The following is a 19,284-nucleotide window of genomic DNA, read 5'->3' as shown; positions in this document are numbered from 1 at the left end:
TGCTCTCCTCTGTTTTCCTCCCCTCAGAGTGCAGGTCGGTGACTCTTTCGTAGCTAGATGGCAGAAGAGGCACACACTGCAGCCGAGCAGCTCTCTGCGCCGTCATCATCCCATCTTTGCATTGCAAATTGCTCAGTCCCATCACTCCCAATAACGGCTGCGCTCGATCTCCAAAATGAAAATCAGAGTTATGGTGGGATTGCCTACCGGGCGAATTTCTTTCATCACCTTACGGGACGGGCTGCTGCCTGTCTGAGTCTCACCTAACACCCCCACCTCCCTCACACACTCACTCTCTCTTTCTCTCTCTCACACACACATAAACCACATGCTGTCATTAGCAGGGTTCATTTCTTCTTCAGGATTTACATCCTTCCCATAAAGACGTGCCTTCTCCTCTCTTGCCACCCACACCTCACCGTTCCCACTTCATGATTTGTTACCCACACAGGAGCCACATCATACTTACACAGGACGCTCTCTCTCCTCTCCCTCTCTCATCTACACCCCCCTTCCTCCCTTCCATCACCACCTTTTCTCTCTCACTCTGCGTGGCTCAATTGCAGATCGATAAAGGGAGCATCCAAATGGTCGGCTAGACTTCTCTTTCGATCCTAATAGGGATTAAAAAGGAAAGATGTTGAACAGCAGATACAGACGCGCGCCGGCACAGATCCCCACACTTGATGCCCCTCTTAGCAGAGATGGTTGAGCCCTGGTCCAGGTTGCTGTGGTCCTCTCCAAAAATTCAGTCTTGCTCACTTCTCTCCTATCAGCTGACATAGCGCGGCGGGCGGCTCTGCCTGTTCCTCCTCTGACAAGGGAGAGGGAGCCTACTTCAAGCAAGAAAAATCAGCCTTTAGGTTACATGTGTTAGTTTTGAGCATGAAAGGGATTTACAGGGACGGATACTACGACGGATCTATTGAACTACGGGACGTTTTCAACAGGAGATGCGTTAAATGTGGCCGAGGGGACTTTGTCCAAGCCAAAACGATGAGGATAAGGACGGGAATTGTTTTTTGGAATCTCATCCTTTCACTGATGTTCACTTGTGTGAAAGGTACGAGCCACTGCAGCAATTTCTCTTTCTTTTTCTCATGCGCATGTGTGTGCGTGTGCCCGTGTGAACGTGTGTCTGTTTAAGCGTGTGCGTGCGAGAAATCAAAAGCTTTAACGTTACAGACGTGCGCAAAAATAGGGCTGCCACGGTTTACTGGATGGAGTTTTGAGGGACGCATTTCACTCAGCTCAATGCAGGCTTTGACTGAGGCGCTCAATAGATATTCTTGCGGTTGCCTACGCTCCTTCTAATAGCCTACGTGAGCTGCTTTGCTTAGTAGGGTAACTAGTGAATTGTTGCAAGAGCATGCACTGCAGATTTCCTCCAAGATGTGGAGAGATTCCCCGTTTTATTCTGGCCGGACCTGTGCGCATTTTCTCCTTTTCTGGGTCGAGTTTTCAAGTATTAATGTGGGGATTTTGCGTCAGGCCAATTTCTCTCCAGAAATGTTACTGGAACCATTTGGCGAAGGGGGGTGGGAATGGAGGGGGGCAATTAGTTGTGTGGAACCAATTTGTCGACTGGTGTTTATCGGACTTGCCAGTGCAGGCAGGTGTAAGGTGGGCTTGTTAGTATTCTACAGGCTCTTTCTTACCAAGGGTCTGTCCTTTGAAAAGTCGCTCTAGCTGCTGAGGTAACCGCTGGTTCCACCTTTTTTTTCCTCCATATGCATCAGTAATTTTATCCAGACTGAGGAACATCTTCAGCACTGCTCCAGTATCACTTTCTAACACAGATATTTAAATGTGTTCCTTGTTGGATTCATGGCACAACACATTTCCTGAGTGACTTTGTGGTTCACTGACTGACCATCCCTGTTTTTCTTCCCCTTGTTTACCACAGTTAATTTGATTCATGCTGTTTACATACAGCCAGAGCTTAGGCAGTTTTTGCTCATTTTCCACACTGCAATTTGCCACATGCTAATCCAATGTCCACTGACATTTGGGGGGGACATTATAGTAAACAAAGAAAAATCCATTACTTACTTCCTTGCAGGCAGTCACATGTTGATTACAAAAATGATGCATGAGCCTGTGTGTGTGTGTGTGTGTGTGTGTGTGTGTGTGTGTGTGTGTGTGTGTGTGTGTGTGTGTGTGTGTGTGTGTGTGTGTGTGTGCCATATATTTAATATTGATGTGTAAAGTTCTCATTTCATCTTGTCTTAACAGAAAGTCAAATCCAATACCAACCCTCAAAAGGGTTTTTCATCACCTTGTTTGTGTTTAGGAACATGTGAGTTTGTGTGTGTTTGTGCATGAGTGGTTGCTAATCTGTTGAATGCATGGATGGGTGTCTGAATACAGGCACTCACAGATATCAATTTACATGTAGATTGTTTGCCCTCTGAGTAATTCTCATGTCTGTCTGTTGGGGGTGGATGAAATGTGCAGCATGCAGAGTAGCAGCGCCCACCAAGAATGAGCCAAGTCAAGTCGAGCAGAGTCGGGCGCTGTGCTGTTTCATCACCACCCACATTGTGGCAATGTCAAACCTCGAGGCCACTGCCAATCCTCCTAGTTCTGTTACTTATTAGAGAGCCAGCCAGCCAGGAATTGGGGAAAGCAGGAGGGGAAGAGGAGGGGGATTGCGTGGGGGAGGCTTGGGACCTCTTTTTGGAAAAGTGCGATAGGAAATGGTGACACTCAGTAAAGCATGGTGGATGATCCAATGAACAGCTGTTGTTCCTCTGCTCTGACAGCTGACTCAATGTTTGCTGAAGTAAAAAAGATATTGCTGGATCTGGCCTGTGACTCACCCCCTGCTAAGATAATGATGCTGTAAAAAAGAAGAAGCTCTGGATGTAACAAAGTTTGTGCAACATCATTTTGCTAGAGGTGCTTTCTCTCATATTAGAGTATTTCTGAGTCAGGATTCTGCGTGTGTGGGTCGTACAGTTTTGATTCTTAGCTCACAAAGTTATGTCAGTCACCTGTCTGATTCTTGGCTCTCAACAAAATTTTGAGAAGTTTAGCAACTTTGTTTTCTGAAATTGAGAGAACTGCATCATCACGATTGAATAACAATTTGTTTTTGCTTCAGTCCTCTACCAAACAACTGAGGACATTCACTGCAACTGTGTCACATAATCCTCTGGGAACTTATAGAACTGCTTGACAGAGACACAAATTCAGAAAGCTAAATTACAGGGACTGGATTTCTCTTTTGACTCAGGTCGAATGTGAATTGAATTCCTTTACAGTGATGGTAGGCAGTGAGATGCAGCTTCTTTCTGGTGAGCTGCGTTTGTCCTTTTTTCCTATGACGTCCATCGATAGGACAGCGATCAATCAAGTTCATTGTAATGAAACAGTGACAGAGCTGAGAGCACGGCATGTTCTTGTGTAAGCAGAAGAGATGATATCACTATAGAAAAAGAAATAGTGTGATCGAATTCAGATTTATAGTGAGAGATTCATATGGTTGCTTTGTATCTTGCCTATGGCTATGAGAATATTGTTTTTATTGCAACCTTTTTTTTTTTTATCCCTGATATTGGTTTACCATGCCACTTTTCAGCAGGGGCTTATCAAGAGGGGGGTCTAAGGGTGGCAAGGGCCCTATAAAAATCTGATTGACCAACTCCAATGAGCCCAAAAGTTCTACTTTCTAATGTTAAACAAGCTGCCATAGCTTTTTCATATTCAAATTTAGCACGTTGTAGAATATATTTCATTGTTTTACATGAGACAGGTCTGTTGGGAGGTAAACAGTTAATGGAAGATTGTGACCAAACATTTGCACACCATCTAATATTGGACTGTATTTTAACATGGACACCATAAGTTCTCTCTGGCCTTCGAACCAAATGATTTAGAGCTCCCTCTATAGTACAACAATGAACCCTGCCTCCTTCATGTTAACAGAGAGATCAGACCAAACAAAATAATAATAATAAAAAAACCCTGTCTAAAACATCCAAATCTGGTTTTTGTTTTTATAACTCTCACCATACTGAGTTTAGTTTTCATCAGTTATTTAATTTCAAAAGGAGGGGATGTGACAGCATGGTGGACAGCTCTGTTGACGTGGGCTCCTGCAGTGCTCTGTACCAGATGAGAGAGGGAACAGAAAGAAAATGTGACAAAAACCAACACGAGAATCACTGAACTTTGCATGACTTTGCAAATCAGTATCTGTGGTTAGTTTAGTATGTGATTTGGTTAGTGACTCGGATCTAACTTAAGTTATGTGACCCACCGCAGTGCATCTGTGCATGCCATGACTTTACCATTTATGGATATATATATATATATATATACTGGCACACATATGGGGAGGCAGTCTATCTAACTGTCAAATATGCATCCATTGGCCACATTTTTATTTTTATTTATTTATTTATTTATTTATTTATTTATTTATTTATTTATTTGAGTACTTAAGACTAACAGCTCCTTTTTTAATCCTCAAGAATTGAACTCATTGTTATTAATACGTTGCTGCTTTTTGGGGTTAATTTTTAATAGACAAGTGATTACATTATATAAAATGATTGGAGACAGGAGCAGTAAATAAATGATTTCTATTTCCCTGCATAAGCCAGTGCCCCAGTTCGCCAACCCATGTCAAAAGAGTCTGGACGCACCCCTGCTCTGTGCCCCAGATCTGAATCTTACTCAAACTTTTTTTTTTTTCATCCCTCTCTTTGTCTTTTGGGATGCTAGTGACCTGATAGATAATGGCAGTAGGGGTCATGGAAACTTGAAGAGACACCAGACAACAAACAAGGCACACAGGAAACAGCCTCCTTCCTGCGCTGACATTGGCCTGTCAAACAACAGAAAGATTCATGTTAGTTGATGGATTGTCACCCATCTGTTGTTCTATTACCCATGAGGGTTTTTTTTTCAACATCCCCCAAATCTCTAACTTGCCTCAATATTATGTTATAATGTGGTTTTTTAAACCTAATACCAGAGTTGCTAATTGCTAGTAATCAGGTTGGGTCTGCACAGACAGTAATCTGGCCACTGAGCCCTTGATGAAGACTTTCTCTCAATGTGATTATGTAAACAGGCTGGAAAGGCTGCTGGGGCTAATCAGGATTACAATTTGTCTGTGTAATTATACACTATCTACAGGGAATTTGGGGCATTATCCCACTGCCCCTCAGGTTTTTGATCTCTGCAACAGCAGAAGATGAGCAGAATTTAATAAATAAATAAATAAAATGGACAGTTTCCAGAGGACTCACCTTGGTTCAGCTGTAACGTTATATTTTCTGGGTTACTGGGGCCTATAGAGTTAAGATTTTTACTTTCTAGAATCATGATGGGTCTTTTAGTACTGAAATCTCACTGAACAGTCTCAGTGGAGAACCAGAGTACCACTAAGTTCACCTACTGGTCTCTTGGCCTCTGGCTTCAGGCTTTGGACTAGGCTCTTGGATATAGCTGATAGCATCCAGAGAGGGTGTGATAGTTTCTGGTTTCGATTAAGTCAGTTCCTCTCAGGTATCAGTTTAAATATAAGCAGTACCCTTTGGTGGGAGAGACTGGCAATATCTTGACTCCAGGAAGAATAATAGCTCAGCACTTGTTGAGATTAAATGTAACAGGTTGCTTCCGGAGTCAAGGCTGCAGATTCGCGGTGGGCTGTCTTCTGTTCCTGCAGGTGCCATTTTCAGAAGGGATTAAACTCTGTTAACTGTCTGCAGGCACACTCACTGATAAAGTGTGTGCATACATTAATCCTCGAATCGCACAGTTGTTAAAATCTAGACCACCTGACAGGTTAAAATTTGCTTTTACATTGGCAGAAATGTTGCAGTGACAGCGATACAAACAGTCATGAGGGGAAATGCAAAAGCAGCCAAGCATTTATTTTTAATTAGAAGGAACTAATAACCCAAATACAGTTCTGCATATAAAATTCCATATGTATGAGATCACTGAAGCACAGTGATATCCATACCATTGGACATTTCTCATTAATCTTGTCAGGAATTGTACCCACAGCGTACTCTATTTCCCTTCATTCTATATTGACTTTATAACCCGTGACCATGGGATACCCACGTCCCTCCATGAATCTTCCTCTGTACTGACCACTGCTGCCACTGCTGTCCGTGTCTCTGCCGCTGTCAGCTGGAGGTTTGATATGTGTGACAGCAGAGCAGGCAGGGGCGAGGCATGGTCAGGCAAACAAAGCTGGCTGATGTGAAGGTAATTGAGCAGGTGGACTGTTTGGTGGAGGTTGCTGCCATTCCAGAACATATTTCAACAGCAATTAAAATGATAGGCCAGGTTAGCTTAACAGAAACCTGTTCAGACTCTCAACTGCACCAATTTGCTTTCAGTGTTGAGGAAGCTCCACTAGGGATTTCATATTGCATCTAGACAGAAAATAAACCCGACAGGTAGACCACAACCTCAGTTGCTTGTGAAATGTTTTCAAATCAGCAGTTTAGCAGCAGGGATTATTGACTCCTTCATAAAAAATACACCTGTTTTAATTTATCTCTAGACTTTTTTAATGTTTCACATTTTTTGCCAGTTTGGTTAGAAATCCAATGTGATCTCTTATATGATGAATTTTAATTTGGAGTGTAAATAAAGTAAGATTTTAAATATGCATACTGGAAAGTAATCCTCGTATATGTAACCATCTCATTGGCGGCTGCTACGCTGTGTACTTTGGCCTTTAGCCCTGGTCCGTGGAGCTGCATTTATTAAATAACTTATTCATCCATCTTTGTCCACTTTCAGTTTACAGCCATGTTTACTTGTTCTCATATGAGTAATATCAAGGACACAGGGTCATTGATACAAAGCCACTTCCAAAAAACTGCAGTGGCAGCACTTTAGACCAGCAGCTCCTGTACTACTTGTTGAACCTACAAGCACTGAGTAAAGCAGCAGCAGGTTAGACAAGAAAAATAAAAGCATCATTTCTCAACCCAGCAGTTGCTTTGCCAAGCCACTGAACTTCAAGTCTGAGTCAAGGCTGGAGTCTTCAGTGTTCATGTCTGAGTTTCATTCTTATAACCAAGATTAACATTTAGTTTGAAGAGAAACTTAGTTTCACCCTGAACTGTTCTCTGTCTGAACCTGGACTGACTGTGTGGGACCTCAGATTGAGAAGAAAATACACTTCATTTATTAACATCAGATTGTGACAAGAGTCAGCAGGTCTGGATTTTCAATCATTAGTGAAGTAAGAGGGCTGCGTCTGGGGTTTGATGAAACACACTCATTAATTCTGCCGTGGAGGATTACTGCAGGTGTCTAACAAACACAAAAGTACCTGCAGCTCACCTGCTATTAAACTGAGTTTTAACTGATCACCTTGAACCCAATAGTGGAGCCATTTTAGAAGCTTAAGCTTTTGTTTGCTTTTTCTTTTGTGCTAAGAGAAAGCCAATCAACCATCCAAGTGGACTAACTGTACCATCCCACTTTCTTTTTACTGGTCAGATGTCTTTCAAAGTTTGTTTGTCACAGTCTTCTCCCTGGTGGTTCTTTTATGTAACACATCAGTTGCTCCGTAATTTACAGTAGAATGTAGAAAGCAAACCTCATGATCCAGGACACTCCCTTTTAGTGTGCTGGGAGGATTTGTTGTTGAAAAAATCACCACACGAACGTGCATGCAGGTGAGCATGCAAGGCCTAGCTTACAAGAATGAATAAATGATCTGGGTCTTTAAAAAAAAAAATGAAGCAGCATTGTCAATAAATAAGTCAGTGTCCTCTCCATCCTCTGAGTCCTGGCGTGTCTTCCTGTGCCCTCAGAATTTACTCTTACATATATTTATCTTTTTATTCATGAAGTTATTGTTAGTGAGTGAGTGAGTTTGGAAAAAAGTGCCATTGCATATTTATTTGGTTGTTGTGAAAAAATGCATACATCATGCAGGGTGCCTGAAAAACTTTTGCTTCGTGGGTTGCTGCCAAATAATATGTCTATGGAAGGTATTTTTTAACTTTATCAACAAAAATTGACTGGGGAATTTTTTGAAACCTTTTTCTTTGTACAAACTTGACTTGTATTAATTTTGTGTGGATCCCATGTTGGTAGTATCTCTTTCTCAGTGAGTTTACTTGTTTGGAAAAGTTCTTTAATGTGAAACTATGAAACAACATGGAAATGCAGAAAAACAAAAGCTTAAACTAGAAAAGCACTCAAGGAGTGCAGACCTCTGTCAAGCATATTATGATTGTCACACAACACTTTCGTCCAACTTTAATGTTATACTCCCTTTCAGCAGACTGTCAACTACAATCTGGTGTTAGTTGCAGGTTTGTAGGATAATTTGTTACCTGACAGTGTTGAAAATTACGATGACCCAGTACATATTTCATATTCTGGATCTTAGTATACAGAATGATAGGATCTGGATCGTACTTTTACATCTGTCAGAAATTACTGCAACAATCTATTGTGGCATTATATACACTTATGGGGAAAACAGCCCTATCTCACAATAATAAAGAATCCTTTAAAAAAATTGAATCACTTCATTCTTATCCAATTTTAAACATCTCCTGAAAATTTTATGAAGATTGGTTTGTTAGTTTTTGAGTTACGTTGTTCACAGACAAACAGACAAACAAACAGACAAACTCTCCCAAAGACATAACCTCTTTGGTGGTGTTAGTAATAATAGAGGAAGAAAGAAGCTGCAGCTTTCACTGGATCTTCTTCAGATTTTTGTTTCCCAGTAACTATTATTTCCTGTGCCTGAAGAGGGCGACCTAGATGTAAATACATTCAGCGGTCTGACGTACTGTCATTATGGTACAATGCACTTTTCACTTTTGAAAGTTTTTATACCTGTAGAGCAGGTTGGCTTAAAAAAAATGTCTCTTAACTTCAGAAGAATGTGCAGCCTGACAGATTTTAATGAGGAAAAGTAATAATTTATCATTTATTGTGTTTTAAGATGAATTGTATTAAAAACATGTCCTCAACCACGTGAGAAATGGTCTTTAATGAAAAGCAGATGTTAACCTGGGAATTGAACAAATGTTGGGGTCTTTTTTTAAGCCACTGTTCTGTTTCCAAACCAAAATAGACACGTTCCTTTTGCAGCTGCTTTCTGTTGCACTTTTCAAAGCGAAGTGTAGATGCTATTGTTTCTTTTGGAGACTGGAGGCTAGAGAGACAGCCGTCCTGTTAGATGTGTTGTTGGCTCACAGTTGTGCGTTATACAGCAGTCCTCACAGTGGTGGCCTGGCATCAGGTGCAGTAAGGCTCAGCAGCACTTTCAGGACATATTGGTGTCTTGCCATAAAATATCTGCTGGGGAGTAGCTATAGCAGCAGTGGTACGCAGACGTTGGAAAACGGTTATTATACTTGGCTACACAAAAAACTGTAGTTGTGTCCTGGTGTGGTTGTATGCCTTTCAGTGTGTGTGTGTGTGCCAGCTGTGTATCAGCATGACAGTGTATTTGATTTTAGTATTTTTCACCCCAGTGGTTGGCAATTTAAAACCAGCGAATGGAATATTTCAGAGCCCCTTTCCAAATTGCAGTGACACACTCATGAGGTAATCGTCATTCTCTAGAAAGCCTCTTTTCTGTTTCTCTTGTACAGAGCCCATTTCCCTTTCATCAAGCATGCAGACAAGCATGGTGAGGGGTGGCGATTATGCACATTCTATCAAAATGAGTTGTGAAGCTGCAGCACAGCCATGCAGATAAAATCCCTCTCTTTGGGGACATCAATTTAAGATTTCTGTCTACTAAGGTTGCTGTCGCGGCCTGTGCCGCCATCATTGTTATATTTTTGCTTGTGCTGTTAAAACATTGTTTTCTCTCTCCCCCTCTCCCACATTTGAAGTGTGCAGCAAAGTAAAAGTTGCTTGGCTTAATAAAAACAAAATTACTTCTAAATATAACTCCTGAGTGCTGCTGCAGCTTTAATTTGATAAAGATGCAGACACTGAAGATGCATGATCTGAAGCTGTGACTGCTCACAGGCAGCAGCTTTTTTTCCCCTTTCCCTCTCTTGCGTATTTCCTCTGATCAATGGTTATGTTCAGTGATTAGCATAATCTATAAATTTAATTTCCCTTCTCTTCTTGGAAGTTCAATACCCACCAAAACAAAGGAAGTATATGCCTCAGACTTTTGTTTCTCTTTGTGGTGTTTTATAAGAGGTCTTGATGCAGTGAATGAAACCTAACAGGGTGTTTGTTGACCTTTATTTGGCTCAGAAAGGGCTCTATCTTTCCACTCACTGCTCTGTAACCAGGCCTCGCTGATGGATATCTCTATATTGGCTGATTTACCTTTAAGGTCACTCACAAATCAATGCAGCTATTTTTTTTTTTTTAAATACTTCTTTGATTGCTGGAAGTGGTGCTATTGCCTCCTTCTCTGTTTGTAATATGTCATCATCGAGAACAACGGCGGAAAACAGCATCGGGAAACAAGGAGAGGTGTCCTTGACTAAGCAATCGTGAGGAAATGAATCACGCAGAGAAGTGAAAATAATACATGCCAAAAATAAGTTAAAAAGAGGAGCTTGAAAGCGCATAGCTCAGTAGGCCTGTGGATATTGGGCTGAGGATTTGTTTGAAGAGAGATGCTGTGATGTATGAAGGGTGAAGGCAAACATTTTCCATGCAAAGATAGGATGGTGGTCCAAGTGAAGATCAAAGCCTGGCCGAGGTCTTCCTTCAAAAACATTGGAAATTGTGCATTTAAGTATTTTGTTATTCACGTAGTAATGCAAACATTTTTTTTTTAACCAAGAGTTGAGCCTGAGTCCACTGCAAGAAGAAACTTTTCTTTCTTATAGAGAATATATCTCTGCAACTGTATTATAAGGCTGATTGAAACATATTTTGGATGTCTCATGTAGGCCACTTTAACTTACACAGCCTTCTCTGTGTCTCAGAGACTATAAGTCACCTGTTGTTAGTTTAAGCAAATAATAAAGACCTTTTTAGGGCACAAGTCTCGTCTAAATTAGAACGTTTTTAAGGTAGGGTGCAATAATAAATTATCAGTAGTAAGTGTACAGTAATTTGCCTTCAGAATGGATCTTGTTAAGTAAAGCTGGATAAAGTTCCTACACAGAAAAAAATGCACTTTCACTGACAGAGACACACAAAAAAATGCACTTTCACTGACAGTGACATTCACAAATGGAGGTGAGACAAAGGAATTCAAATATGATGGACATTTAATTTTCAATAACTATTTTGACTTAACAGCTCTTTTTTCCTTTTACGTTTGACCTTTTTTTTAATGATTTCCTCATTTAAAAAAAAAAAAACCTCTCTTCTTGTTCTTCCAGTACATATCCTCCAGTGCATTCTTGATTTACTTTTTTGAATCTTATTATGATCAAGAATATGCTACAAATGCTATACAGCGGAAAAAAAGTGTCTTTTTTTGCCCTTCCAGGCACAGCTGGTCTACGTATGGAGAACACTTGCAATTCAGCTTGTTATTCTGATTGCACACAAGTAACAGAAGAAGGGCAGAAATGTTGGTTTTAATGCAGATGTCAGGGTTTTTTTTCTAATCTTTAGCATGTGAGTGGATCAGGAAAAAAGTTGTTCCTATGAGGCTCTCCTTTCAAGTTCTGAGAACCACTCCACATTAAAAAATAGTCCTGCTATGAGGAGTGGGACTGTGTTTTTTAAATACAAACTTAGCCCACTTATCACCCGAGTACCTCATACAACCCCACTTCAAAAAACTATGCCATTAACCTTCTCTTTAAAAAAAAATCCAAGAGTTTTCTGTGTAAATTGCAGCCACTTGTTCAAAGAGGCTTAAAGAATCTTAAATAAAGCTTGTACAACACATTAATAACAAAGTAACTTAATGCATGGTGCTGCCGCACTCTGCTGGAAGAAAGCACTCAATGGAAAGCCCTTAAAGAGAGGAAGTGTAATTGGCCTTGAAACATAAACATCTTATGAGCTCAGAGACAGAAGGAATATGTCCACATCTACTTTACCCTCTGTGTCTAGCCGCAATGACTGACAAAGAGACACACCAGCTGCACTTAACCAGCACTGAGGTATTATTATTGAGTGATATTTCTAATTGTGTCTGAAGCAGGAGTAGGTAGCTCAGGTGGTGGAGCATGTTAGCCATTAGTCATATGGCAGCTCAGTCCCACGCTCTTCCTGTTTGCTGGTTTAAGTGTCCTTGAGCCAGACACTGAAACACAAATTGTTCCAGATGTGTGTGTAAATCAACCTCCTCTTTAATGACTGCAATGTAAGGCTACAGTTTGACATTGTCAGTGCAGCATCCTTTCTTCTAGATGCTAAAACTTTAGAGGTTTTCTTCCTTAAAAGTGTCTTACCATCCAAGCCTAATGTATTTACACAGAGCTCTGCAGCTCATGTCCTCATGCTGCTATGTTTGTCCACACAGCACAGTTTTTGATATATAATGCATAAAGGGTGTTGCATTTAAAATGTTCAGTGCACAACTTTACAACCTGAAGCTTCAAGGACAGAGAATGCATTTCTGTTCAATTCATGCACTGGGTTAACACCGACTGCTGAGGAAGGGGAGGGCCTTATCATTTCATTAGTTAACAGTACCTTGAATCCAGTTAATTGAGGCACAAAATCTTTCCTTATTGTGTCATTCAGTCTGCTTTGTGCTACAGGATTCTGTAAGATTTGATTGACTTTATCGTATGATTGGTAAAATACTTTGGGGCATGTAGGCTGTCAGAAACTTGGGAGACAATAGGCAGTGGATGAAAGATAAACACAAAAGACAGCAGATACATTCAATACATTTAGGATGATAGGAGAATATAATGGACCTCTGAAATCAGTGCTGTACTCTTTAATCAGAATTCAACAGTTTTCACAGCTGTAGGGAAGAGCAGAGTTTGACTAGCAGTTAAATCTGCCCTGCGGGATCCTGACGCAGGTACCTGAGGGGAGGTCAAATCAGGCATGTTTATTTTCCCAGCCTGTTTAATGATGGTCTGCTCGAAAACAGTCAACAGGGATAGGCTATCTCTCATACCCATCAGCAATCATCCATTACCCAATGGTCTTTTTGTCACTCATAATAATTTGGATGGTGGTAAATGACTGCTCCTCCTCTCCCTGCCGCACATTATCATCTCTTTTTATGGCCAGGACACAAATCTGCACTAATGATGAAGGAGGGCTTATTGACTGTTTACTTGTTTTTTGGGGGCACCTATCCTTCATGCATTAGCCCATGTTAAGGAGAGCCAAACTATTCTCTTCCATGCAACAAGTAAACCTTAAATAACTCATTTAGCCTGCAACAAATTCCATAATAGACTTCCCACTTTGATCCACGATGTATTTTGTTTACTAAATCAATCTTATTTTGCATCCACACGGGGTAGAGTGGTTCATTAAATGCTTCATTCTGCTGAAAATCTCTGTATTTTCTGGGCATAGATGAAATCATACTGACTGGCATGGTTATGCCCTTTGCATCAGTGAGATGCTCTGCAAAGCCAGCAACATGCAAATGTAAGTATGCATATTCTAACATTATACACACAAGAATGGAGGCTGCAAGGAGACAAACAAGAATCTCACCAGGCTGGGAGACAACTGGCATTTTCTTGTCTGTGTGCTTTTTCTCGTGAGTGTTACGATCAGTTACGAGCATCAGAGCCATTGTGCGGTGAAAAGGTGGTATTTGTGTGCACATCCAAAAGGCCATGTGTAAATGTAACTATTTGAGGAACAGCTGGGACCGCTCTTGAGCTATCTGTCAGCCGGGCCGGCTGCCTGCTGAGACCCCTGTTTATGCCAGACTTGTGTGTTATGATACTGATTCATATTTCTGAACCGCATTTTTCCCCCAACTGTGTCCTCACAGCATGTTGTTAATTTGGTTTCTCATCACAATTTACAGCTGGTGTTGTAAAGTGGAACTAACATGGGGTCAAAGACAGCCCCGGGGAAAAAAGCGCTTTTACAATTGAAGGGATTATGGAGGTCAGAGCAGAGGTGGATTTCAAAGACAGCTCTCTGTAGGTGTGAGAGTTCTCTCTCCTACTCTCCTATGAAAACACGTGTTGTCTTCACATGTTCCTCACAAGTAATGAGATGTATGTTTTCAGTGTTCTTTTTAATAATGCAGGTTTGAGATAACAGCGCTTAACATACCACAAGCTCCTATGAGTCACATCCTGGAACGGGGGATACTGATTCATAAAGAAGAGCGTATAGAAATGAGATGGCCTATAGAGTAAGGGATGGCTGAGGGAATGCGCGGCAGCACGGTTTGCTATTCTCTCGGTGTCTCAAAGACTACTTGGTCTGCACTCATAATATACCTATGATAATCCTTTATCTCAGAGTTTATTACCCATGACAATTAAAGATCATAAGGTTTAACATGTGTTCTACACATCTGTTCTAAGCTTAATCAGAGACAGTTATGACAATGCTCAGGGACAGGAATACTGTCACCACAAGCTAAAGCACATGAAAGGAGCTTTAGTGTAGCGTGTACCGCTCTTTGTTTCAGCTGAGGTTGTTTTTAAAACGCTCTATAAATAAAGTTGAGTTGAGTTGAGTTGAGCATGTGCAGCACAAGTGTGATCACCCTGTTAATTCTAATGGCAGCTTTAAATTGCTGCAATCATTTGTGGTTGCAGCTTTCCCCAGTATCCCCCACATTTTCAATGAGAGGGAAAAATACAATGAGGAGGCAGTGAGTTAAAAAGGAGAGTGAGACACACAGAGAGGGTGAGAGGGGAGAGATTTTAACCAACGATAAAAGATGAAAGTAATAGCGGGGGATACATAATTTGGCAATAAGCATCTGCTCTTTCATCTCCAGGACATCACAAACCATCAGACACACAAACACTGTAAGCAGCAGGCACAAACAGAATTACTATAAATTGTCCACAACAATAGACATCTCATGCTTGATAAACGGTGAAATATTTCTGGCCCTAATGGCCACTGCGCTTTGATACAGTTATAAACTCCAGGTGATTCAAGAGAGCTTTAGCTAAAGGCAATAATGCTTGATAGCTGCCTTCTAAAACTGTGGGTGGGTCATTGCTACACAGCTCAACACAAGGATTATGTTCTTCTGTCTGCGCCCTGTTGTTATCCTTACTCAGGAGTGCCTCAGGTTTATGTTATCTTACAATGGTTAGCCACAGTAAAACACTTACAAAATGACCTCACCACAACCCAAGCCAAGTTCATTTGACTTGCAGTCATGGTTAATACAGCAGCAATTAAAACTGCATGTGTCTGGTTTCATGATTTTTTTACATGGCAGTTTGAAAAGTCTCACTCTAACACATTAAATCAAGAGATGTGTAAAGGCCTTGAAAAACCTGCACTGAATGTATTACTGTGCATTTTGCCCAGACTCAACTTCAGATCAATTTTGGACTTGAAAACAGAAACAGGAAGACATTGATAAAACAGACCAGACTGCTGTTAGTTTATATTAAAGGAAAAATGCAAAATTTTGTTCACTTCAATAAAGGAGCCTTATGTGAGCGTATATGTGTCCTGTCAAGTACCATCATTTGCCCTTTATGTCTGAAAAAAGGTACTTTTCCTATCACTGTCTATGCAATTGTCCAAAAAATTAAAACCTCTGGAAGATTTTTTTATAACGATTGTCAGAATTGTTTAATACCAAAGTCCTTTTAAATGTCAAACCCTGTAAGCTTGGGCCATATCCTGGGGATTTTATACAAACATCGAAACAGACAAAAGAAACTTCTGACACTGGATTTACATTGCTGTGGGCAAGCAGATGAAGGAACCGCACTAGAATGTCATGAATGATGGAAATGCAGAAATACACTGAGGGGATATTTCAAATATTGTGGGGAAACGTTTGATACTATTAGTATTCAACTCAACATCTGTGCAAGCTGAAAGTGTGAGTGTGTGTCTGTTTCAGGCATGTATTTTTTGTCTCAGATGGTTGAATAGCTTAATGTCTTTGATGTTTGTTGTACTCTGCTTTCTTACTAATCGCCCAATTGTGTTAAATACTTGATTCTAAATGGTTACAATGTCAACATATCAGTTATTAATTCTGAATGTCAAGACTGACTTCAGGGACAGCCTGATAACACTTCATATTAAATTAATCTGTGGGACAGAGTTCAATATTAATAGGAAAGCTTATGATTTCACCTCTTCCTCTCGACAGTTTGACAAAAACATGGGCTGCTCATTGTATCAGTAAACTGCACAAAGGAAAGGTTCGCTAGTACTCCCAGTTCTTTAGCAATCACAAAACTCAACGTTCTGGGTTAGTCATGAGCCAAGAAGAGAAGATGAAAAAGACTCTGTGCTTAAATTAGCTTGGGATGTTTGGGAAACTGAGTGAAAGAGGGGTCAACCAATTTGAAGAAAACAGACATAAAGCACCACAAACTGCAATGCTCTATGAGCTTTGGCAGAGTTGCAGATGGCAAAGGTGCAGGGAAGAAGACTTTACACTGGAGCTGATGTTACTTCTGTATCAGATATGAATGCCAACAGACAAACCTTATTGTCTAGACTTTACTGCGAGTGAAAATATCTTTACTGTGGGTGAAAATATTTTGGTAATAGATACGTTATATTGAACTTTCAGGGTGGACAAGATCTCTGTGCTGTGTTGCCCACAGTTGGGAGTCTATTTCATAGATTCACCCACTGACTATACATTATCCTTTGATTAAAACCTTTTACAAAACGACATTCATTTCCTTTGAAAGAAGAAACTCAAAGGAGACTCAAGAAAAAAAACCGATGTCAAAAGAAGAAGAAGAAGAAGAAGAAAGAAGAAGATCTCTGTGTGTGTTGGTGACGTAGTCAGTTGTCTGAAGCAGAAGCCAAGTCAAAGCGTCCTTGGTAGAGACACTGAACCCCACATTGTTTCCAATGACATAGCCAGCAGTGTGGGGATGTGTGTAAATGGGATTAGTTAATACTGATGGGCACTTACATGTATAATATCCTCTTCCATCAGTGTATAGATATGAAGTGAATGGGAGCATATGCCATGTAGTGTAAAAACACCTTGAGTGGTCTCAGGACTTCACCATTGTGTCTTTAGTGAATTACCCTACATTCTCCTCAAAGCATCAGTAATGACACACTCTTAAAAATTACCCGCAATTAAAATACAGCTTACAATTAAATATGCAGCGGAGCTCTGTTCTTGACAAAGTTATGCAGCTTCATGTTGGACATTTATGGACTAGCCCTTTATTCAAAAATAAAAAAATCCCCAAATCCTAGTGTGGTACCCTTTCCCTCCGAGCAGTTTTATCTGTCTCAGATTCATCATGTAAAAGTAAACAGAATATTTTTGCTGCCATAGCTGCTGCTGGATATTTAGTACAATTGCATCCTCCTGTGGCCATGCCATTTAAAAATTAATCTTGTTTATAGAAATGGAAGAGATTATTTTGCAAAATAATTAGTCAGAGGCCAAACATCACTCAGATGCGCTGTTTATGTTAATTTAGGCCATCTTGATTATCAGATAGTCCTGCTTTTACTTCAATAAATAAGTACAGACTGAAGCATCAGCAGCAAGGTGTAGGTGTTGGTGGGCAATGAACATTTTGATTGCAGACACAGTTTCAAAACTGTACCACATACACAGTCAAACTATAAAGTAGCAGGTTATGTGGAAAGAAAAGACACTTTATTTTCAATCTATCAAAAAGCATGTCATTAGTCATCAAAATTACATAGTTTTACAGACATACTCTATATCTGTGATGAAATATGTCCTGATAATTTGTTTACTCCCAGCAGCATTTGATCCAACACAGCACCATATCATAGGTTGGACTCTATTAACCTGTATGTGGGGCATCAGTATGGCAAATTTGCCCTGTTTACCCACTGGTGTGAGAAATAATCGTGATTTTCAGTATGCAGCAAACCTTGACAGGAAAACAACACAGCATCATAAATCTGTATGAGCTTACTGTATCTTTAAAAAGGTGGAATCAATAACATGATCACACAATATAAAGACAATATAAAGACAAAAAAAAAAAAAAAAGATTTGGTCTCTGGTGCAGGTCAATTATTTGGACCATAGATTAAGATAAACTGTACTATACCGTCATGGACTTCTGATTGGGGTGTTTCAGAATATCCTGATTATGGATAGCTTTACACAAATATCCTGTTTGTGATAACTGAGTTGTTTTTTTTGTGAAATACAAACAGCTGCCAGGCTTGGACCAAAAAATAATGAAACTGCTTGACAAGAGGGAAATTAATTGTCTGATGCTTCAGATTCGAGCAATTTAACTTTTTCCTCACATCAGTTTGTAAGAAGGTGTACATATTACAGAGGGAAAATTGCAACTGTTTACTCTGGGCCATTTGAGTTGCACAGCTGCCAAGTCCTTTTCTCCCATACTGCTCTGCGTGTGTACAGCCAACACTATGCAAAGCATCCTTTACCTACCAAGTGTGAAAAGCTAATTACGCTAAGAGTAAATTGTGAGGTGTAGACCATGCATCTTAATTAAGTTTTCATTTCATTAGACAACATGCAAGATAGCCTCAAATAAAACCACTTTTTTTCCTGTGAAACAGTGTGTGTGTGTGTGTGTGCGCGTGTGTGTGTGCGTGTGTGTTTGTATGGGAGCATGATTACACATTGAGGATGTGTGGGAGGACGCTGCATGTAGGATATTGTACTGTTAGTGTCTGCATGAGTGACACAGATAAACTCTTGTGTGTTTTAGAGTTACTAAGGTATGACATATTTGCCAAACTACATTAACACCACAGGGGTTAGCCAGGCAATCACATTATTGTTTGACAATAATAGTATAATGCTTAACCTAATATGTCAAGGGTATCGATTTCTCAGCGAGCCAGTGCAACAAGCTACAGATATATATTGTGTGTGGGCTGTGAAACAGAGTGTAGAAGGCATGTGGCACCAAACTGGAAGACCTTGCTTGTTGCATGTCTCTCTGGTTTTTTAACCCTAAAGAAAAGAATGAGTGGGCACTAATGATGCCTTACAATCCTGCCGTATGAAAGAGACATCACTGTGGTTGTAAATTAAGCTTTTTTTCTGCCATCATTGCAGCAAAAGGTGCTGCAGCCTGTTAGTACTATTGTTATTGTTTTAATTTTCACCGAAAGTAAAAATGTAAATGAAGAAACAGCGCTTGGCTCTCCTCCAGGTGCTTTCTAGATTTTCCTTCAGCTTTTGCCAGCAGAAAGACATGTGGATTTTCTAAACAATGTGTTCTCATTTGAAGGAATATGCATCAGAGTATA

At 40.3% G+C, this 19,284-nt stretch overlaps 1 protein-coding gene across 3 annotated transcripts in view; it reads left to right on the top strand.

The window, feature by feature from the left end:
- Nucleotides 1-369: 369 nt before the first annotated feature.
- LOC141800189 (CUB and sushi domain-containing protein 3-like) overlaps nucleotides 370-19,284 on the top strand; it is a 214,653-nt gene continuing 195,738 nt past the window's right edge. For all 3 annotated transcript variants that reach the window (XM_074682596.1, XM_074682597.1, XM_074682595.1), the window contains exon 1: nucleotides 370-1,063. In XM_074682596.1, coding sequence (XP_074538697.1) covers nucleotides 886-1,063 — 178 coding nt within the window. In that variant the 5' untranslated portion in view covers nucleotides 370-885. The remainder of the gene's footprint in view (nucleotides 1,064-19,284) is intronic.

This window comes from Halichoeres trimaculatus, unplaced genomic scaffold (genome assembly GCF_033239565.1).
Source record: "Halichoeres trimaculatus isolate MK-OKI-2021-1 unplaced genomic scaffold, fHalTri1.1 fHalTri1_scaffold_12, whole genome shotgun sequence".
Classification (NCBI taxonomy): domain Eukaryota; kingdom Metazoa; phylum Chordata; class Actinopteri; order Labriformes; family Labridae; genus Halichoeres; species Halichoeres trimaculatus.
The sequence above is the reverse complement of the archived record's forward strand: the minus strand, read 5'-3'. Positions and strand labels throughout refer to the sequence as shown.